General features: G+C 38.6%; 2 protein-coding genes across 5 annotated transcripts in view; both read right to left on the minus strand.

Annotated features, from left to right (window-relative positions):
- PARPBP (PARP1 binding protein) overlaps positions 1 to 23068 on the minus strand; it is a 114714-nt gene that overhangs the window by 39829 nt on the left and 51817 nt on the right. For all 4 annotated transcript variants that reach the window (XM_062203026.1, XM_062203027.1, XM_062203028.1 and 1 more), the window contains exons 3-5: positions 18878 to 19108; positions 11186 to 11293; positions 1242 to 1412 (exon numbers count right to left, since the gene is read on the minus strand). In XM_062203026.1, coding sequence (XP_062059010.1) covers positions 1242 to 1412; positions 11186 to 11293; positions 18878 to 19108 — 510 coding nt within the window. The remainder of the gene's footprint in view (positions 1 to 1241; positions 1413 to 11185; positions 11294 to 18877; positions 19109 to 23068) is intronic.
- Positions 14288 to 15024, minus strand: LOC133768456 (coiled-coil domain-containing protein 201-like). Its single transcript, XM_062203030.1, has one exon. The coding sequence runs from the start codon at positions 15022 to 15024 to the stop codon at positions 14377 to 14379; it is 648 nt and encodes a 215-aa protein (XP_062059014.1). The 3' UTR covers positions 14288 to 14376.

The raw sequence follows: 23068 nt of genomic DNA on the forward strand, positions 1-23068 counted from the left end.
CAGCTCTGGCCATTGCAGCCAAATGAGGAGTGAACCATCGGATGGAAGACCTCTCTCTCTGCCTCTCCTATGTAACTCTTTCAAATAAATAAATCTTAAAAAAAAAAAAAATCATGCTAACAAGGTTGTTGGCAATGACACTCAGCTGTAGATGGAAACTGAGGAGCTAAAAATAAAGAAGAAATTAAAGGTTATAGAAATTATTCATAAAAACATATCAACGACTATAAAGAATTTGCTATGAATACATTCTTATGTAGATGGGTTATTGGCTTTTGGAATTGGTAAATGAACAAACACATTTTATTTGTCAACTAATTTGTTGTGTTAAACTAGTAAATTGGTTGGGCAACTCAACACTTTCAAATCTCAGTTTCTTTAACCTGTAAAATAATCACTAAATTCCATCTAGTTTTGTCATCCCAGGTTTACTTGATCATGTGGAGTTTAAAACACTTTGTTTTTATAATCATGAAAATATCTGATAGGTATATAAAAGGTATCCACATCATAGATGAAATGTTCTAAAGCAATATTTTTCCCCAAGAAAGTATTTTAGTGTATTCTAAGAAAGACAAATTTTATAAAATGTCAAAATAATTTCAGGGAAAAAAGATAAACTAAAAATGGATATGATCTAATAGTTTGGAGGTCATTTATTGGTTAGCCCAGAGGACTTATAATAATATGACTTAATGTATGTAAAGTGTTTATGTGTAGTGCCTACTGTTATCAAAAAAAAATAATTTAGGGGAAAATAATATGGTCAAATAACTTAGGAAACAATAGATTAAGTAACAAGGTTAACTTGCTATAAGTTATAAGCAGATGTTGTGATACCAGAACTTCTCAGAGTTCTTGATACACTAATAATATGCATTATGTATAACCAATAGGGGTACATATGACTCATTTCTAAACTTTTTGCCATGAAAACATTTATCCAAGGATCATTTCACAGAGATATTTTGCCTTCAGAAATATTTATTTAAGGAGAATTCATCAGGGCCAGCACTCTACAGGCTATGTGTAAGGAAATACTGCCTTAGAGAAATTCTTCCCTGCCAACCTCGAAAGATAAAGTAAAAAACAATACCATGAAATTTTAAATACTGAGATATACATAAATTGACTGCTTAAAAGATGTGTCATCATACAGTTATAAGAACTCTACATTAGGGGACATGGATCTACTGCTCACAGTGTTTTTAAACAATCTTGAAAATAGAACATATCCATACCAAAAAAAGTGACATGTGTTTCTCTCGAGCAGCATGTTTCAGATCTGTGAAGGCTTCTCTTCCAAGTCCTCTGTCAGGAATATTAAGAATGTGAGCCAGAGCCAGGTCATTCTTTGAATTCACTAGCAAGTTTAAGTAAGAGAAGATAATTTTTTTTGCTAGTGTCCGCACCTGTACAATAAAATATTCAGTTATGTTTGTTATTATAATTGGTCCCAATGCATAAATAATTTCACTTTACATGCTATAAAAATGCATATGAACATTCAATTACAAAACCACGCAGTTCTTTTAAAAAATTATCATATAAACTGAAAAGTTAGGATAGACAATCAATATATTATTGCTCATAATATCAATTTGCTGTCAATAAAAAAAAACTGAATAACAACTACAAGAAAGGTTGGAAAGTAGTTTTTAGAAAATGATATGAAAAACACACTCCAAATATACATTTCTGATGAGGCTTCATTTTATCTACTTTATCATTTGCCACTAATAATAGTCAATAATAAAGAACCTTGGGGCTTAAGGGATAAGCAAGTGCCACTATTTGATCCTATATCTATATATCTATATCCCCTATAACAACAGATATAAGACCTGAAGTTAAATGTTTAAATTTTTAAGAATTACTAGATCTTAATTTTGATAATATAAAACAGCAAACGGATTATTAAAATACAGACTCAATCAAATGTTAAGCTAGTAATAAAGTGTATTTGATGTTGATATTAACTGGCTTAAAACAGAGCCTCATACCATTCAAGCACAAGATAAATAATATTTGGGATAATTTGGTAAAGACAGCTGATCTTCAAAAAGTTCATGAAAATGCATTATTATGAAAACATTTTACATGAATTTCAAAATTTTTTGCACCAAAGTATCTTTTAATTCCATTTTACACAAACTTTTCAAAGCCCCCTCATAGACTGCATTTTTCCTTCATGTTGCAAATTGATAAACCTTAACATTTAATGATGTTTTTCATAAAATTAGCTTTAGTAGTTACCCAAGGCTTTGCAATTTCTAACACTGAGGGAAAAATGATTTGTGAATCCTAAAGGTAACAACTTTAAAATATTAAGGAAATTTTTAAAAGAAAAATCATGTAAAGATACAAAGCACCCAATAAGCAGACATAGCTAGAGAATTTAATTTTAAAATAACTCCAGCAACAGGGTTAAATAGTACAAATTTGTGATTATTCAAGGCCCAAAAATTCCAGTAATGGAAGAGAAGGGAGTGGTCATAAGAACCCTGTAGATAACAATTAAGTCTGTGGTTTACTGGACCAAGAGTATACTAAAATCCCATGGCTCTGTCTGTAAAAAATAGAGGTGATTAAAGGTGCTAAGGGCCAAGATGGTGATACAGCAAAAGGACATTCTGAGTCACACAGGGAAAAAAAGATAGCTAATGAGCAGAGGGGATACAAGCCAGTGACAGAATCACAAGAAGTTCCTGCAGAGTAGCCCAGGAATCCACCAGAGACTGCTAGGTCCACAATAAGGGAGAAATGAGGAAGGAGAAGTGGTGAAGACACAGCAGAGAGACTGAAAAAGGAAACTGGTGCTCTCCCTTCTCCACAACGAACAAGGGTGAGAGGTCATGAGTCCATGGGATGAAGGAAGACAAAGATCTCTATGATGAGAATTATAAAACAATACAGAAAGACGTAGAAGACAAAAAAAAAAAAAAAAGGGAAAAATCTTCCAGGCTCATGGATTGGAAGAATCAATATAAAAATCTCCATTCTTCCAAAAAACAATTACAGATTCAATGCGATACCAATCAAAATACCAAAGACATTCTCAGATCTGGAAACATGATGCTGAAATTCATATGGAGCCAAATTCATATTGAGCCTCAAATAACTAGAGCAATCTTATACAACAAAAACAAATCCAGAGGCATCACAATACCAGATTTCAAGACATACTACAGGGCAGTTATAATTAAAACAGCCTGGTACTGGTACAGAAACAGATGGATGAACCAATGGAACAGAATAGAAACATCAGAAATCAATACAAACATCTACAATCAACTTATATTTGACCAAGGAGGTAAAACCAGTCCCTGAAGCAAGGACAGTCTCTTCAACAAATGGTTCAGGGAAAACTGGATTTCTACATGCAGAAGCATGAAGCAAGATCTCTACCTTATACCTTACACAAAAATCCACTCAACATGGATTAAAGATCTAAATCTATGACCTAACACCATCAAATTATTCGAGAACATTGGGGAACACTGCAAGATATTGGCAAAGGCAAAGAGTTCTTGGAAAAGACCCCAGATGCACAGGCAGTCAAAGCCAAAATTAACAATTGGGATTACATCAAATTGAGAAGTTTCTGTACGGCAAAAGAAACAGGAAAGTGAAGAGGCAACTGACAGAATGGGAGAAATTATTTGCAAACTATGCACCTGATAAAAGATAAATAACCAGAAACTACAAAGAGATCAAGAAACTCCACAACAACAAAACAAACAACTCAGTTAAAAGATGGGTGAGCGACTTAGACATTTTTCAAAAGAGGAAATCCAAATGGCCAACAGACACATGAAAAAATTGTGGGGGAGGCTGAATCCGGAAAGGCCTAGAGGAACTTCCTAAGCCTGCCTCGAATTTGAAAACCTGTCTTTAAGTTTCAAATCCCTGGTGGTAAACCACCTAGCCCAGGGCGCTTTTGCCTAAGGATCATTGAGGTGGTATAATAGGATTGGCTAAAACCTTTTTGCAGCACATCACCCCACCCCTTGCCTGCAACTGCTCTGCACCACAGCTATATAAACACCTCCCTTTTACAATAAAGTGAGATCCTGGTTTGACTCAACTCCCCACGTCTGATTGTCCCCTGGGGTTCGGGGAGGCTGAGTGGCATGTGGCACATTTCCCCTCCTCAGCCAAGGCAAGCTGCGGGCAGCCTGCCAAATTCTCTGGCAGTAAAGAGGAAGAGTCACCGCAAAAAATGTTCAGGATCACTAGCTGTAAGGGAAATGCAAATCAAAACCACAATGAGGTTTCACCTCACCCCAGTCAGAATGGCTCTCATACAGAAATCAACAAAAAACAAATGCTGGAGAGGATATGGGGAAAAAGGTAACCTAAGCCACTGTTGATGGGAATGTAAACTGGTAAAGCCACTATGGAAAACAGTAATGGAGATACCTCAAAAATCTGAATATAGACCTACCATATGACCCAGTCATCCCACTCCTGGAAATTTACCCAAGGGAAATTAAATTAGTAAACAAAAGAACTAAGTGCACCTCCATGTTTATTGCAGCTCAATTCACAATAGCTAAGACATGGAATCAACCTAAATGCCCATCAACCAAAGACTGGATAAAGAAATTATGGGAAATGTACAGTATGGAATACTACACAGTAGTAAAAAAAAAAAAAAAAAAAAGAAAAGAAAAGAAAAGAAATCTGGTCATTTGCCAAAAAAAAAGGATCAATCTGGAAAACTTCATACTTAGTGAAATAAGCTAGTCACAAAGGGACAAATAATATATGTTCTCCCTGACCTGTGATAACTAATAAGAACACCTAAAAGGCAATATGTAGAAGTGAAATTGACACTTTGAGAAGCAATGACTTGAATAGCTCTCATCTTGACTATCAAGGAACAATTTTTAATTTTTTTTTCTTTTTCACACTGTATGTTGAACTCTCAACATAGAGTTAATCATATGTATATAAAAATTGAAAATAGATCTCACTAAATAAGAGAGGGAATAAGAGAGGGAGGAGGAAGTTTGTAACTGTAAAGCTGTATAGTTTTGCATACATTTCTGCAGACTTTCTTCTAAGTGTACAGTTTAAGAACTTGTCATGGGACGTCAAATCCCATTAAAACTGGTGGTAAAACTTCCATCTTAATTGTTAAGGTGATCATATTAAGTGTTAAAGTGAACATATAGATTGGATTGTTAAAGAGATCATATAAATAGCATCAAGTGCCTGGTAATAATAGTAGACAGAATTAAAAAGGAGATAACGTCCAACATGGGAAGTAGTCCACATAGCAGACTCATAGAATGACAATCACTTTAAGTAACACTCTGACATCAGAATCAACCCTTAAGACATTGGGATGTGGCTGAAAAGACCATGAGAGCAGTTCAGACATGGAAAGCCAAGACACTGTGGGAAAAAATATCCTACATGAAGGATCTCTGTGAGTGAGACCCCAGTGGGAAGAAAGGAGGGGCCATCAAAGAAGGATCTACTTTTCTCTGAAGGGAGGAGAGAATTTCCACTTTGCTTATGGCCTTGTCTAAATACTGACAGTTTGTGATCACAAAAAGCTTCCATTTCCTTAGTAGCCCATGGCAAGAGCCTTGGGTGATCACTGACATAAATAGGAGCGTTAATTGTTAAATTAACAACAGAAGTCACTGTGCAATTACTCCCCATGTAGGACCTCTGTCCTTAATGACTTGTGCTACGTGAATTAACTGCAAAACTTGTTCTCAAACATTACACTGTGTGTGGGGGGGTACAAACTGTTGAAATCTTTACTTAGTATAGAGTTGGTCTTCTGTATATAACATTAATTAAAAATAAATCTTAATTTAGAATGAGATGGGAGAGAGAGTAGGAGGTGGGATGGGAGTGGGGGTGAGAGGGTGGGTATAGGGGAAGAACCATTATCTTCCTAAAGTTGTACCAATGAAATTTGCATTCATTAAATAAAAGCTTTTTAAAAAGTTCATGGAAAATGGAATAAGAAGATTATTTTGGTGCAAAAAAAAAAAAAAGAAATCCATTTATAGGCTTTTGTCCTAACACACGTTTTCCATGAATTTTTTGGAGCTCTGTATTAGGTACCTGATCCTTACTGGGTACAAAGCCAGGGTTTGAGCTCCTACATCTACAACTTGATCTTCAAGCCTGGCAAATTTTGTCCTTCTAATCTGTGATGCTGGGCAAATGTCAGGGAAAAACATCTTGGAGTCCTCACAGTTGGAGTGTTTCTTTTAACTCATGGCTGCAATTGGAAATCTATCCCTATCATTATGGTCAGATAACATGGCAGTTATGGTTTCACTGCTCTTGTATTTGCAAGTGGGTTTTAAAGAGGCTCTCTGGAAAAGCAGTCCACATAAGTACAGTTATGTTGTCCAGAAGCAAGGGCCTAAATTGAAAAAATCCACAAGATTTAAGCTTTTACCAAGATACCAAAAATAAAGACACTGTTCTGTATATTTGTTTAATAAACTGATTCTATCCATACCACAAAGTATTTGCAATGTTTGTTTAGAAATTGGATAATTTAAAGTTTCTGACAATTTAAATTTTTTTTCCTAACCCTTAATTCTTACTGAAATGCAGATGTTCAACCTTCTTGAAGAAAGTCACTTTTTCTAAAGTGAAAGATTAACAATTTGTACAGGTATTTTAAAATTCTTTGCCAATATATTAATGCTTAAATATAATGACAAAGTTGGACTAGAACAAATACACAAGTAGAATTTTTTTTACTTAACTCATGATTTTCTTTTGAGGCCTCCATTCTATTTTATTTTTTCATTACTTCAGGATTTCTAAAGCAATTGTTTAGCAATAGAATGAAATAAGGAAACAAAAATATTGTTTTTCAAAAATCATTCCATTCCTCTACTTGAAGATGCTTGTATGGCATCGTAAAGCACATTTGGTGATCAAAATAAATCTTTGCAAGACTACAGCCCTAAAAGCCACTTTAGAACTTTAATAGAAATATACTGACTTTCAAAAATTCTTTAGAAAAAGAAAAATTAGAAACCATAAGTAATAGAAGAATGGCTAAGAGGATGGCTGCTACTTCAACAGCTCTCAAAAACTCTAATCCATCAGTTAACTAGTAGATACAATTCCAGTAAAAAATACAACCCAAGGAAGCAAAAAATATGAAGTAGAAGATTAACACAATAAAGCAAACTATCAGTGTTTTTTTAAAATGAAGATCTTGTATGCTTATAAGGAAGACCAAATAGTCCTTTGTCTTAAGTAGCCCATTTAATGTTTTATTTCTGTAAGCCAAAATACTAAAACCTTAACACTTTTTACATAAAGAAATTAATTTCTTTCTAGACTTTTTAAAAAAGGTATAAGTTATTGTTTGCTTCCTGTAGACAGAGCAGAATGGATGAAAGAGAATAGATATGTAAGTGATCCACTCTTAAAACAGGAATGTACTCCTTAAGTACCAGTGAGAAAAGACCAGGTTTTGGTTAGTATTATGTCAAGCTTTAGAGCTGGAGGGAAAAAGAGAGAGACGTGAACAATTAATTTCAAACAACAGAACATAGTTACAAATCTGTAAAAGGAACCAGATTTGATAAGCAAACATTCAAGGCTTAGGAGAGTTTCCTGTTACAGAGAAAAAAATGTTCAAAAAGTCTAACAGGGAATGTGAAAAAGACACAGAAACTAAATCGAAGGGGCTCCCTCTATTTTAGCATCAAAGATTAATAAGTGTAACTGATTTTAGAACACCAGATACAAATGTATGAGTTCATAGTCATATACATGAAAAAAGATTTTAAAAAATTAGCTATTATACCAACTCCTAAATTGGTAGTGACAGTTACCTTTCTTTAAATTTTTAAGTTTGAAACTTACTTTGTTTATTTGAAAGACACAAAGAGTGACAGAAAAGAGATCTCCCACCTGCTGATTCATTCCCCAAATGCTTGCAAGGACTGGGCCTGGGCCAGGCCAAATCCAGAAGTAAGTAACTCAATCCAGGTCTCCCATGCGGATGGCAGGGAGTCAAGTACTTGAGCTATCACCTACTGCCTCCCAGTGTGCAGATCAGCAAGTAGCTGGAATCAGGATCCAGAACAAAGACTCAAACCCAAGCACTCCAACATGGAATTCAGGTGTTCCAAGCTGTGTCTTTATGGCTGTGCCAAATAATTGCTCCAACTTAAACATTTGCAGGAACTATACTTCATTGCATTGAAAAGATGAAGCTTTTCCTTACTGAGAAATGTCAGGTAATTAATGCTAAGGCTTAAGAGAAATAGAAAACTAACCATTCTACAAATGCTAAAGGAACAACTGATTCAGGCAAGGATCATCAATGTATGCTCAAAGTCATTAGGTAAAAGACTGTTCAGAAATAGGATATGTATCAGTGCCAAAGTATCACTCCACATGTCTTTGCTGATGGCAAACAAAAAACTACATCTTATACTTGAGAGACATGGCAATCCCAGACAACCTGAGTTTGTGTCTCCTGATGCAATACAAAACAAAACATTCAACCTCAGTTATAAAGTATTTCTTCCAAAACAGTAAACCTAAATCTAAGCAAGTTTTAGATTTAATTTCCAGTTTTCTTAGAAACACATCAAACAGAGGAACAAGTTTAATAATACGGAACTACAGAAAAAAAGCAAAAAAGTGGAGGAAAAAAAAAAAAAAATGGGGGATTCTTCTAGTTAAGAGTCTAGGCCGAGCATTTGGTATAGCAGTTCAGACGTCACTTGGGACAACCACTGGGGCTGTCAGAGTGCCTGAGGTCGAGTTCCAGCTCCACTCCAGACTCCAGCTTCCTGCTGATGCACACCCTGGGAGGCAGCAGGTGTCAGCTTAGGCACTTGGTCTTTGTCACCAACATGTGGTAGGCATTTAGGGGGTAAACCAGAGGATGGAAGAGTTCTCCCTCTCAAATAAAATCATAAAGTTCTTTGCAAAAAGTGTCAAAAGACAAAACCATTTTGAGATAAATGGAGAAATCTGAATATGGAAATTAATAAATATTATTAGGAAAATTAGTTTTTCTTTTAATGTATGCTGAATGATATTGTGGTTATGTTCTTATTTTTAGGAAATGTACAAAGAATCTTAGAGATGAAATGTCATAAGATGTCTGCAACTTACTTTTACGTAGGCCAGAAAAAGTATTAGGTATCAATATAAAGCATATGATTAAATCCAGGAAGAACACAGGGTTTTTTTGGTGGGTGGAATGATAAAATTTTTTTTTTTTTTTTTTATTTGACAGGCAGAGTGGACAGTGAGAGAGAGACAGAGAGAAAGGTCTTCCTTTTGCCGTTGGTTCACCCTCCAATGGCCGCTGTGGTAGCGTGCTGCGGCCGGTGCACCGCGCTGATCCGATGGGCAGGAACCAGGTGCTTATCCTGGTCTCCCATGGGGTGCAGGGCCCAAGGACTTGGACCATCCTCCACTGCACTCCCTGGCCACAGCAGAGAGCTGGCCTGGAAGAGGGGCAACCGGGACAGGATCAGTACCCCGACCGGGACTAGAACCCGGTATGCCAGCGCCGCAAGGCGGAGGATTAGCCTAGTGAGCCGTGGCGCCGGCCAAAATATATTTTTTAAAAGTGCTGCCTGATCGGAGTTTGTGAACTCAAGAGGCTTCCATAGCCTTGGCAGCTCATGACAAGAGCCTCAGGTGATTACTGACGTCATAAATAAGAGTGTCAACTGTTAAATGAATAACAGGAGTCACTGTGCACTTACTCCCCATGTAGGATCTCTGTCCTTAATGTGTTGTACTATGAGAATTAATGGTAAAACTAGTATTCAAACAGTACTTTATACTTTGTGTGTCTATGTGGGTGCAAACTGATGAAATCTTTACTTAGTGTATACTAAGTTGATCTTCTGTATATAGATAATTAAAAATGAATGTTAGCCGGCGCCGTGGCTCAACAGGCTAATCCTCCGCCTTGCGGCGCCGGCACACCGGGTTCTAGTCCCGGTCGGGGCACCGATCCTGTCCCGGTTGCCCCTCTTCCAGGCCAGCTCTCTGCTGTGGCTAGGGAGTTCAGTGGAGGATGGCCCAAGTCCTTGGGTCCTGCACCCCATGGGAGACCAGGAGAAGCACCTGGCTCCTGCCATCGGAACAGCGCGGTGCGCCGGCCGCAGCGCGCTACCGCGGCGGCCATTGGAGGGTGAACCAACGGCAAAAGGAAGACCTTTCTCTCTGTCTCTCTCTCTCACTGTCCACTCTGCCTGTCAAAAAAATAAAAAAATAAAAAAAAAAAAATAAAAAATAAAAATGAATGTTAATGAAGAATGGGATGGGAGAGAGAGTAGGAGATGGGATGGGAGGGAGGTTATGGGGGTGGGAGGAACTGCTATATCCAAATGTTGTACTTTAAAAATTTGTATTTATTAAATAAAAGTTTTCTTAAAAAGAAAAAATAAATGTACTGCCTGAGAGGAGAATCTATCCCCGCAATGCTTCCTGAAAAGTGAAGGTAATTCATGCAATGCATTAAGTTATTGGAGCACCTGGCTTTGAAAGCAAATATATTCTAGGCCTTTTCTATATAAGATATTTAAATATGTTGAATTCTATGTTATTGCTTTTCCTAATAATTTTACAATCTCATTTTGTCCATGGTGATTTTACTAACCATAGAAACTTTCATAAACAATTTCCACAGTTGGGATGGCACGGGGCAGGGAATCAGGGGCACTATATAAATTTAGAGACCTAACACAGTGTTCAGCTGAAGGCAAATTATCTTAGATCAAACAAACCATTATGTGGCACTGCTTTTCTGAGTTGTGTTTGCACAACCAATCCTATTAGCAGAGATCAAATTTTTTAATTGAATATATTCTCCTAAGAATCAACCATCTAAAACAGTAAATATAAAATACACCAACTAGAAAGATTCAAAAACTCTGTCAACCTGGTGCTTCAACTACTTTGTTTGAATGATACCTACTTTCATGCCTTCTGTTACCTTAGCCTCAAACCATGAAAACCCTGATAATTATCATGTTCTCACGAGCTGTCAATGTTATCACTCTTTGGAAATAATGTTTTAGTTAAACAAAAAACTAGTAAAATACATTTTTAAAAAGAACAAAACATTAGTAACTCAATTATATCATCAAATGCACAGTGACCAAAAGGGATCATATTCTGCTTTGAGTTACTCACAATTTATCAGTACCTTTTCAGTATCCTGTTGGTGCTCACTCATTGGTGACGTTGGTAAACAAAGGTCAATTTCATCATCTACCGTATACTGTCTGCCAGACAGAAAATCCCGTAATTGACTCTATGGGAAATAGAGAGTATTTCTAATAAAATGCTATGCCAACTATAAAAAGAAAAAGACACATCTAGCTGTATTTCATGTCATTGATGTTCTGGTAAACAGTATCACCTGGCATTTGTTGGTATCATATATTGTACTAACCTTCAAAAATACAAGGTCTCAATCCTTTTCCAATGACACCTGTACTCAGTTTTACAAGTTTAGAATTAAAAGATGATCCTGGAAATTTAGTCTGAGCCTTCCATTGTTTATGGAAGAAGAAAAATTAAAAACAAAGAAAAATCTTACAAAAGCCCCCATGGTGAGTCAAGAAAAAGTTCTGTCAATCCTTTTTTATTACTCATAATCTAATTAAAATAAATGTCTTTAAAAAATAAATTGTAGATAAAATGTATAAAGTAGGGAAGAAGTGTTAGCAAAAACACTAACTCTACATATAGCCCACAAAACATTATTTTGCAATGTATACAAGTAAATCTAAGGGCCCAAGCAGCACAGTATTTCAAACAAAATAGCAGTTTCCATGGGAAAAAAAAAGTTTATAAAGACATTTGCCTTCACCCTGCCATTCTCAACATCTCCATTTATTCTATTCTTTAGAGTCTAAGATTATATAGGACACGCACACATACACGGCCCATTTCTGATCGTAAAACTAGAAGGGGGGCCGGCGCCGCGGCTCACTAGGCTAATCCTCTGCCTTGCGGCGCCGGCACACCAGGTTCTAGTCCCGGTCGGGGTACCGATCCTGTCCCGGTTGTCCCTCTTCCAGGCCAGCTCTCTGCTGTGGCTAGGGAGTTCAGTGGAGGATGGCCCAAGTCCTTGGGCCCTGCACCCCATGGGAGACCAGGAGAAGCACCTGGTTCCTGCCATCAGATCAGCGCGGTGCGCCGGCCGCAGCACGCTACCGCGGCGGCCATTGGAGGGTGAACCAACGGCAAAAGGAAGACCTTTCTCTCTGTCTCTCTCTCACTGTCCATTCTGCCTGTCAAAAAACAATAAAAAAAAAAAAAAAAACCTAGAAGGGGAATACAAACAGAATTAACAAAGTCCAGTGAAATCATAAATTACTCTTCCTCCAACATACTGCAAATACTTAAAGGGAGTAACTCATCGATATATACTTCTTAAAAAGTAAGAGGGTTTACCATAATTCTACAGATATGAGGTCATGATCACACATAAAACAACCCAGGACTTTGGTTTTTATAATATTCACAATTGTTCAACTTTCGCAAAATTCAAGGTCACTGAAAAAATTTTCACTGTTATAGGTAGTCTTGTGGCTCAACGTTTTCATAAAAGATATTGGAAGCAAAAATGTATTGTTCTACAAACACAATGTTGCCCAGTAAAAGGACACTAGTACTTTCTGGTTAAAAATTGTTTTCATGAACATTTGCAAAGTGCATTGTTATAGGTAAGTGGCTCTTAAAAATATGGCACAAGGATTTCTGCGGTCCCTAAAATCTGTTCCAAGATCTTCCCTTTTCCAACTATTTCTCAACATGAAGCCAAATTTTCTTGATATACTTGAATCAAAATACTTCAAACAGAAGCAGTCATGAGAATTCAGCTATTTTCTACACTGAAGATATTTGTAAAAATGTAAAATAATGACACTATCCTAATAATTTTTTAAATTTTTTGAAGTTGAAAGCTATTCGTCAAGTTATTGAAGTTAACAGGCAATAAGGTTAGTATCAACTTTTAAAATAGACTGATAAACACTTCTCAATTTTAATTTTCAATATAATATTAACATAGCCTACATAATCAAAATGTACTTGTTACTGAAAATAATTTCTCAGCGTATAGGCAGGTCCTAAAACCGAAAAAGATGAACACCAAGTCTCTAGATAATAAAAGCAGACTTCTGAGGTAAGCATAAAAATTCTCATATTTGCTATGATACACTATTAATTTTACAAATTTATATCTTTACTGACTTGATAAATTACAATTCTGTCTTTATCCTCATTAATTTGGAGAATATACTATATTTTTCCATTGAATTAATGTCTGTCTCCTTCTCTAACTCCGCCTTTCAAATAAATAAATCTCTTTTTAAAAAAGGTTTATTGAGTGATTTTCAGGATACTAATTTGGCTCTGAATTTATCCAATGTGCCACTGTCCCACTGTGTTGGGAACTTTTTTTAATTTTTAGTTCTCATGAAAAGTTGATTTTTCTGTAATAAAAATTGAAAGGAATGGGGAACATCCAGCCAGTTTGTCATATAAGGCCCTTGAAATCATTTGTTCTGGCTCTGCCAAGTCAACCACAGATAGGGCTCAAAATTCAATAAACCTATACCAAGCTGACAATTTTCTATGGCCAGTGAATGATATTATAAATATGTAAATGGCTCTTAGCAGAAAAAAGGGTCCCCAGTGCTGCAAGTTCTATTTGTTAGGCAGTTACATAAGAACATTTTCTGTTACTTCATGCTTTCATGTTTTCTAACTTGAACAACAAACAGCATTTGTATAAATCTTTATTTCTTTTGCACCGAAGTAATCTTTTAATCCCATTTTCCATGAACTTTCTGAAGTTCCCTTGTAAAGAATATCGGCAGATGAAACTTAACCGAAGCTCCCAGCCTGCTTGTAGGCCTCTTGTAAGGAATTTCACAGCTCCCTTTTGTTGGCACCTCCAATGAAAGGCAGGTGCTTCCAGGGTGAACAGCATCCTTGATCTGGAATACTTCTCTGGAACCTGCAACTTTAGAGTCAAACTTTTCACCTGTCTCTTAAAAATAGGACACCCTAGACCTTTCATGCCCTTAGAATTTATTATGTCCTATTTTCCCATTCCGTCTGAGATGGCATTTAGGAGTAGCTCTTTTTGATTCCAATCTAGCAATAGGCTTTGATTTACATCCTGGAGAACAGACAGCCTTTCCGGCCCACACACCTGGGCCGGGCAGAAAAGCCACAGAGAAAAAGACAGGGCTGGAAAGTAAGTACTCGTTTTTAAAAAGAAAAAAATATTCTCAAAGTGGAATCAATCATTTACAAGAGTCAAATCTGGTCCTGTGTTTAGAGACAGTGTTTTCAGGAAAATTGGTGTTTCTGCGTGGACTAGACTTGGGAGGCCTGATGCTGATTGTCTGCGTTAACCTGAAGCTCCTGGGACTTGTGGGTCTCCCTGATTTGGACGGTGAGCTGGTGCTGGGTGGCCTCTTCGATGTTCTGAAGCAGGTGCCGTTCCCATTGCCTGACTCGCTCCATCACGGCCGCCAGCTTCTTCAGGTTTCGTCTCTTCCTCTGGGATGTGTTGGAAATTCCTGGCAATCCTGAGATTCGTGGCCAGCAGCTTGTGTGGAGGGATTCGCCCTGCTGCCGCTGCTGCTGCTGCGCCAACAAGGACGCTATGGGCAGATCATCCCCAGGAGCGGAGAGGGGCTCGTCGGGCCGTGAGTGCCCACTGGAGCCGCTGGAAGCCCAGATGGTTGAAAGCCTCCTCCTTCTGAAGGTGGTGGTCCAGCTGACCCCTGCCAGGCAGGTGCGGAGGCCCGGGAAAGAGTGTCCAGGCACTGGGGACCCACCTGCAGGACCCTCTTCACTGAGGTCCAAGGCATCTCCGGGGAGCCGCAAGCTCCAGCTGAATTCCGCTTCCTCGGGGGTGCTGTGTTTGATGAGCTTTCTCAAGGGTGGCCTTCTTCTTAGGAAAGAAGGGCTCTCCTGCTCAGACAAGTTCAAACCCAGGGGCTGCCCCTCCGGCTCCATCCTGTCCCCTGCCGGGGCAGCCGCCCGCCGCCGTTGCAGTAGGCACGCACGCGCCCTTGAACCTGGTGCCTGAGTTACCCGCGGAATGCCATTGGACCTCACAGCTCTGTCTTCTTGTTTGTACAATCTGGGAACTCCTGCGCTTACGTGCTATCCTTGAAACGTCCTTAAGTACGTTGTGTTTTCATCCTTTCAGGGCACTGCCTTTCCTTTCTAACAGCTCCATTTTGCTGGGCATGTGTGTTGTCAGCTGACTTATCCCCTGGTTGCTGGGAATCCTCAGTTGGTTTGTTCTGCTTCAGTGGTTCTCTGGGCTCAGCTCTGACTAGCAAGATATCTTAAATGAGGGCAGTTCTACAAGTAATGGAAGGATGAATGGTCTCTTCGCCTAGGGAGCAGCAGTGGACAAATGGGCTGCCAGTCATGGCTGAAGCAAGGAAGCCTCAAAAAAGTTCCTTTGTGTTCTCCCAATCCTTACTAATGGGAAGAAGTCCATCCATTCAGCTTCTTCTTGGTTTGAGGGTTAGGGGATCCTGGCACACTCACAGAGGGTCTCTCTACCTTCCCCAGAGGGTCCAAAGTTCTTTGAGGTTAGGCCTTTCCCAGGACCTATCTTTTCTGCTTGTCAGCCTGGGTCTCTGAGGCTTTCACGTAGGTGCTCAGTTCCTGAAAATATAAGGCTGTACCAAATCTCTCTAAATTCCAGTTAGAATCCAGACCTTATGCTCCAAGATGTCATACAGGCCTTGTAATTCCTGTTCCTCAGGAAACAAATTATAAGGTAGGGAATAAAGAGGAGAGAAGCGATGTTCAATTTACCATGTTCCCAGAATTGCCCTATCTTAGCTTTATCTTAATTTCTCATAATACTTGCTTTATTTAAACCACAACAAATAAGAAACTGTATCAGTAATAAAAATGTAGATCATAGGGCTGGCCTGTGGCACAGTAGGCTAATCCTCCACCTGTGGCACAGGCATCCTAGATGGGTGCCGGTTCTAGACCCCGCTGCTCTTCTTATCCAGCTCTCTGCTATGGCCTGGGAAAAGCAGTAGAGGACGGCCCAAGTGCATGGACCTCTGCACCCGTATGGGTGACCGGGAGGAAGCTCCTTGCTCCAGATTGGCCCTGCTCTGGCTGTTGTGGCCACTGGGGAGTGAACCAGCAAATGGAAGACCTTTCTGTCTGTCCCAATCACTGTAACTCTACTTTTCAAATATATAATAAATTTTTAAAAATGAAGGATTATGAAATTCAGAACTCTTTGGAAAAATATATATATTTATATATATTTTTATTTAAGACACCAGATACAAATTAGGGTTAGATTTTGAAAAATCAATCTAAGGATCTATTTTCCTGTCCACTTTCTCCTCGATGGAAATTTCCCTAGAAGAAACAAGCATCAGAAACTAAACTGTTAGGATTTCAGAGTTTAAATGCAAAAAAATATTCTACTTCAGGTACTACCATCTTCAGCTCCAATTACATTCCTGGTATTCTGCAAAGGAGACATGTTTATATTTGGAGACAATCCCCCACATGGACAACAACAAATGTGTACCTGTATTCAAGTAAGTATGCATGGATTTCAGAAATATTTTATACCAAGACAAAATTCCAGTTTCCAAAAACTTTTTGAATTACTCATATTGTAAGTTGCTTCACTCAAATGAGGAGATTTATTAGAGAACTTAGATGGAGGCACAAGGTACAATGAAAACAGTGTGTCCAGAGACCTCAGGTAGACTATAATACACGTTTATCAAAAGATCGTCTGTGTTGTTCCGACAATCCAATAACTACACATGATTAGCCTCCCCAAATCACGTAAAAAGTTATCAGGAGCCAGCGCTGTGGTATAGCAGGTAAAGTCATTACCTACAACACTTGGCATCCCATATGGGCACAAGTTCAAGTCCCAGCTGATCAACTTCCCAATCCAGCTCCCTACTAATGTGCCTGGGAAAGCAGCAGAAGATGGCCCAAGTCCTTGGACCCCTGCATCAACATGGGAGACTCATTGGAAGCTCCTGGCTTTGGCCTGGTCCAGCCCTAGGTGTTACAGGTATTTGGTGAGTAAACCAGTAGATGAAAGATGTCTGTCTCTGTCTCTAATTCTGCTTTTCAAATAAATTTTAAAAATTAAAAATTTTAAAAAGTAATCAAAAATCCTCTCTATAAGCAAGCAAATGGAAGAATAAAAACAAAACTCCATCTTCATTCACAAATGTCCTTACCATAGCGTGAATGTATATGTGAGAATCTGCATGTGTATGTGTGCATATGTTTTTGAAGAAGTTATAACAAAGCAAAGATTTCTATGATAGCTCAATTAATCCTCCTATACATTCCCTACCACTATCCACTCTTCCCATTGTCCTTAGCAATAGAGCCTTTTTGTTTATCCTAGCATGTTACTACCCAGAATAAAGACTATATTCCACACCCTTCCTTAGCCTGCCACAGCCATGTAACTAAGCCTTGGGCAATGAGACAGAAGCAAATGAACTATGCCTTCCTAAGAAGAGAGTACTGCTCTTCCTTACTACTTCTTGCTGCAAGGAACAATGATGTTAAGTCTGCAGCTTCAGTAGATATTTTGGACCACAGTATGGTCTTGAGGGCAGGGGCCAGGAACTAACATGGAAACCCAGAATGATAGGAAAAGCTTGGCTGTCTGAGAACTATGGAGTCATTTTCTCAGTCTTGCTTTTGCATCCCTGTATTTCTTTTATAGAAATACACTTCTATTTTTCTCTAAGCCACTCCCGTAGTAGAAGCTTCTAATATATTCAGCTAAAACATTATCCCCAAGGATCCTGTGGAAATATAATTTATAAAATTTTTGAATATTTTATAAAATACAATGAATGTCTTCTAATTCCAGCTACATTATTCAGTTATTACCACTATTTACTATTTTATTGGTACTCAGTAAATGGTAAGAAAAATTTTTCAACATTTTTATAAAACTAAATATGTCCAAATATATTCTAAAAGTTTTTTTTAAGACTTATTTTTCTGAAAGGCAGAGATACAGAGAGAAGGAGAGAGAGAGAGAGAGAGAAAGAGATCTTCCTACTATTTCTTCACTCCCTAAAAGGCTGCAACAGCTGGAATTGGGCCAAGCCAAAGACAGGAGCTAGGAGCTTCTTCTAGGTCTCCCACATGTGTGCAGGGGCCCAAGCACTTGGGCCATCTTCTGTTGCTTTCCCAGGTGCATTAGTAGAGAGCTGGATCAGAAGTGGAGCAGCTAGGACTTGAACCAGCGCCCATATGGAATGCCAACACTGCAAGTGGAGGCATAGCCTTCTACGCAACAGTACTGGCTCCTCTAAAACAGTTTATAAATTCTAATAATGACAAAACTAAGTTGCAAGGAATACTATTCCATTCAGTGCTGTGCAAAAAAGGAATAGTTTGTTAACTCTTGGATAGTGTATGATTTATTTTCTTTTCTCAGGAAATGCATGATACTCTGATTAAATAAAGTAATATTAATCCATAAAGTAATTTGAATCATTTCTACAATATATATAAATATCAGGTCCACATTAAACAAAGAAATAAACCGTAAAGCAATACTTGATATAATTTTTAAAAAAAAATTATTTGAGATTGATTTCTTTGCCTTTTTATATAACCAAATAACAATAACAAAAATTCTAAAAAGAAAAGTATCACTAAATATTCTCTCATGTAATATCTACTTTTCAGGTTGCCAAAGTTTCCATGTTGGCATAATCCTCAAAGCAAAAACATTATCAAATTACTATAACTGATGATACTATAGTTTAAAATTAAAGTAAATCTGATTGAATTAAAATATAATTGTTTGAAGAATACTTACAGGTGATATCTTGTCATTTTCACAATTAGAAGTTAAAACTCTACATTTTTGATAAACATCAATCAGATCTAACATATTACTATTTTTCAAGAAGTCATCATAACTCTTCCTAATTTTCTCATAATGGTCAACCACTTCCATATTTTCAACTGGTAAGTTCAGTTTCTCATGTAGTAAGTACTTCCAGGTCAATAAAACATCACTGAGAGAGACTGTAAATTCTCCACTGTGCTGAAAAACATAACATAAAAATAAAGTTGGGTATCAGAATATTCATTAACTTATAATCAAGGCAGGAAATACAAATTGAATTTTGTTATAATAAAGCCTAAAGTTTTGATGATTCTAAAAAATATGAATGAAAAATTATGGCAAGCTTGTACATGACAAAATTGGCAAATATAGTCATTGTCTTATTCCCTGAACTACTCTAGATCTCTTTAAAAATATTTATTTATTTGAAAGAGTTACAGAGAAAGAGGGAGAGACAGAGAGAGACCTTCCATCCGCTGGTTCACTCCCCAGATTATCACAACAGCCAGCACTTGGGCCAGGCCAAAGACAAGCCAGGAGCTTCTTCTGGTCTTCCACGTGGGTGGCAGGGGACCAACACTTTGGGCATCCTCTCAGGAGGATGGTCATTTCTCCAGGCCATTAGCACGGAGCTGGATTGCAAGCAGAGCAGCCAAGTCTTGAACCAATGCTGCTTTACCCACTTCAACTCAATGCCAGCCCCTCTAAATTTCTTCTAACCAAAGTAAAGGGATGGGTGAGCAGTGAGCTATATTATTTAAATAATTTTAGTTCTTTTAACTATTGATCATATTTTTAATCTCAAATTTTAAATTGTCAATGCAACAGTGAATTCTCACATACCACACTATTCTAAGTGGTAGTCTTAAAATATTGTCACAGAAACCAAATTTTTTAAATTATGCTTCATTTCATTACTGTTATCACGAGAATGAAAGTTCAGTGCTTAAAACCTTGGGCCAGAAAATAATTGTTTCATGCTTGTTCATGGACATCTTAAACTGTAACAACAAACAAATGCTAAAAAGCCATGGTCAGATTTCTTTCTATAAGTTGTCAATTGTTACTAATCAGATAAACTGTTCTTTCTCTTTTTTTGACTAGCTATTTTTCCCAGAGGTAATATCTGGCTACAGTGACATATAGTTGCTTAGAGACTCACTAATGTTACCAACATGTTCATGTCAATATTTTATCTAACTGTAAAGCTTTCTTTAAAGTCTCTTATTCAATATCCAAATAATAAATTCTCTCAGGGGACATGTTGAAGGTTTTTTTATTGATTGCATTCTTCTTCCACATTAATATCCCAAATACTAATGATGGTGCCTTCCAAGAACAGCCAACCCTAATTCAGAAAAAAAAAGAAAAAAACTCTAATTACTCTTCTCCAATGCACCATGGGTAAAAATGTTTAAGTACCCACATACAGTTTTGTGAAACATAATTATAGAAAGCAATCAAACACATTCAAATAATATACCATTTTCTATATATGTGATTCTTTTTTAACAGCTCTGACACTTTAGGGTAGTAACTCAACCCTGACTCAACTCTACTTGAGAATAATCAAGTGCTTCTACACATTGACACAGAGATATAATTGGCTGCATGGAGGCACAGTTCATTGGCTAAATTTCTTGTCAAGAAACTGGAAGTTCTGATCCATCTGTACAGCATAAAGATACTGTGCACACTCTGACCTCAGAATCAGCCCTTAAGGCATTCGGATCTGGCTCAAGAGCCCATGAGAGTATTGTAGGCATGGAAAGCCAAGACACTCTGGAAAAAAAAAAAAAAAAGGACCTAAATAAAAGATCTCTGCGAGTGAGATCCCAGTGGAAAGAATGGGGACATCAAAGAAGGAGGTACCTTTCTCTGAAGGGAGGAGAGAACTTCCACTTTGACTATGACCCTATCGGAATAAGATCAAAGTCGGCGAACCCTAAAGGCTTCCATAGCCTTGGCAAATCATGACTAGAGCCTAGGGAGATTACTGATGCCATAAACAAGAGTGTCAAATTGTTAAGTCAGCAACAGGAGTCACTGTGTACTTACTTCTCATGTGGGATCTGTCCTTAATGTGTTGTCCAATGTGAAGTAATGCTATAACTAGTACTCAAACAGTATTTTACACTTTGTGTTCCTGTGTCGGTGCAAACTGATGAAATCTTTACTTAGTATATACCGAATCAATCTTCTGTATATAAAGATAATTGAAAATGAATCTTGATGTGAATGGAATGGGAGAGGGAGCGGGAGATGGGAGGGGTGTGAGTGGGAGGGAAATTATGAGGGGGAAGCCATTGTAATCCATAAACTTTACTTTGGAAATTTATATTTACTAAATAAAAAAAAAAAGATACTGTGCACATAAAGATACTATGCACAAACAACAATCAAGTCCTCAAATCCACAGATGTAGAAAGCCTGATTCCCCTTCATGAAGATAATGTGAAGGAGTGGGACAAGAAGGCAGTATAGCAACAAGATATTCCGAGTTGCACAGGGCAAAATAGTTAATAAGCAGAGGGGATACAAGCCGGCCATGGAGTTGCAAGAAGTTCGCCCAGAGAAGCCCAGGAGTCCAACAGAGACTGGACAGGTCCACACTGAGGGAGCAAAGAGGAAGGGGAAGTGGCGGAGGCACAGTGGAGGCCTAGCGAAGGAGTAGCGGAGACACTGAAGAAAGAGATTGGCGCCACCCCACCCAGCATACCAGCTGAGAGGTCGCCAGTCCAGAGTTGCAGATAGTGGCGGACAGAAGAGCTTGGTGAACTGCACTTGAAGCTCCAAGGGGAAAGAAAGAGAAATTATAGGGGAACAAGTAGAGAGGTTGGGCACACATCGGTCCATCTACTCTTCCCCCATCCCCCAGTCAGACCTTCAGCTGGTGGGAAGAAGCCATACTGATTGTTTCCATTTTCAAGCATAAGCAGGGGGCTGCTGCATTCGCCTCCCATGCACATACCCATCAACTGCAGGGGCCACCTCACAACACCCCCACCCAGGAAGGAAGATCACAACATTTCACAGTGATTTCCACCCCACCAAGCAGGCTTGTACAAGGAGTCATCCTAAACATCAAAAACCCGCGCTCTTCTTTTTCTTTCTGTCTCCTGAACTCTGTCTTTTGATCTTTCTCTCTCGTTCTGTCTCTTACGCTCTCCTTCTCTCTTTTTCCTTCTTCGCCCCTTCCCTCTGGTCTGTCGGGTTTCCCCCAATAAGCCCTTTCCCCTACTCTGGTGTTTGGTGTGTTTTGCGGTGGCCTTTCCTTTCATTGGTGCTGTGACTCGGATCCAGGCTCTCCCATCGACATTGCTCTACCTGACATGTGTTGGGATCCTGGATTTCTGCCAACCACAAAACTCACCCCAGAGCCTCCTTCTTCGCCACTGAACGCTCTGCAATCTCCATCCACACACCGGCCCTCCCAATGCTGAGGCAAGATGTGGAATGGGAAATTCTCACAGTGACTGCTGCAATGGATTGTGGTTCTACTCTTGTCTCAAAGTCCTGGTGCTGGGCACCACAACCTCTATGTCCAGGTGACAGTAGGTTTGGGTGACAAACCCACCCTCTGTTCCCATATCCTCTAGTCAGATGGCCGTGATCTCGGGGATGCCCGATATCCTCCAGTCCGACTACCAGTCGCATGGGAGCTTCTTCATCCTGCATTCTGTCTAATCCTCCTCTCAGTTATCTCCTACCTTGACAATCTGTCAAAATAGCAAGTTTAACCCCAACATTATTGGGATCTCTACCACTTCTATGAGTGTTCAGAAGAGTAGAAGAAGATTTCCTATGTCTCAGCCTTCTATCTCTGCTGGTGTTCTCTGGCTCAAACTCTGTTAACTTCCAGAGCTCTTGCTAAAAAGCCAAAACTCCAGCTCTCACTCTCTTGCTGGCTATATCTCCCCCTCCCATGCTCCTACTCATCCTTATCTCAGAACCATCCCCTGTCCTAGGTCTACTACCTCAGCCTTAAATATGAACCTCTTTGACATCCTCTTCCCAGATAAGCAAAGGCAAGTTTGGGAACTGCTCCTCTCTATGCCTTCACCCTCATCTTCCAAGCAGTCTTTGCCCCTCTCTCTCCTTTTCCAATCTTTTTTTTTTTCATTTATTAAACTTTTATTTAATGAATACAAATTTCCA

This window comes from Lepus europaeus, chromosome 10 (genome assembly GCF_033115175.1).
Source record: "Lepus europaeus isolate LE1 chromosome 10, mLepTim1.pri, whole genome shotgun sequence".
Lineage (NCBI taxonomy): Eukaryota > Metazoa > Chordata > Mammalia > Lagomorpha > Leporidae > Lepus > Lepus europaeus.

Bases quoted from the DNA above. Each gene is read 5' to 3' on its own strand.
- LOC133768456 (XM_062203030.1), bottom strand. From the start codon at position 15,024: ATGGAGCCGGAGGGGCAGCCCCTGGGTTTGAACTTGTCTGAGCAGGAG.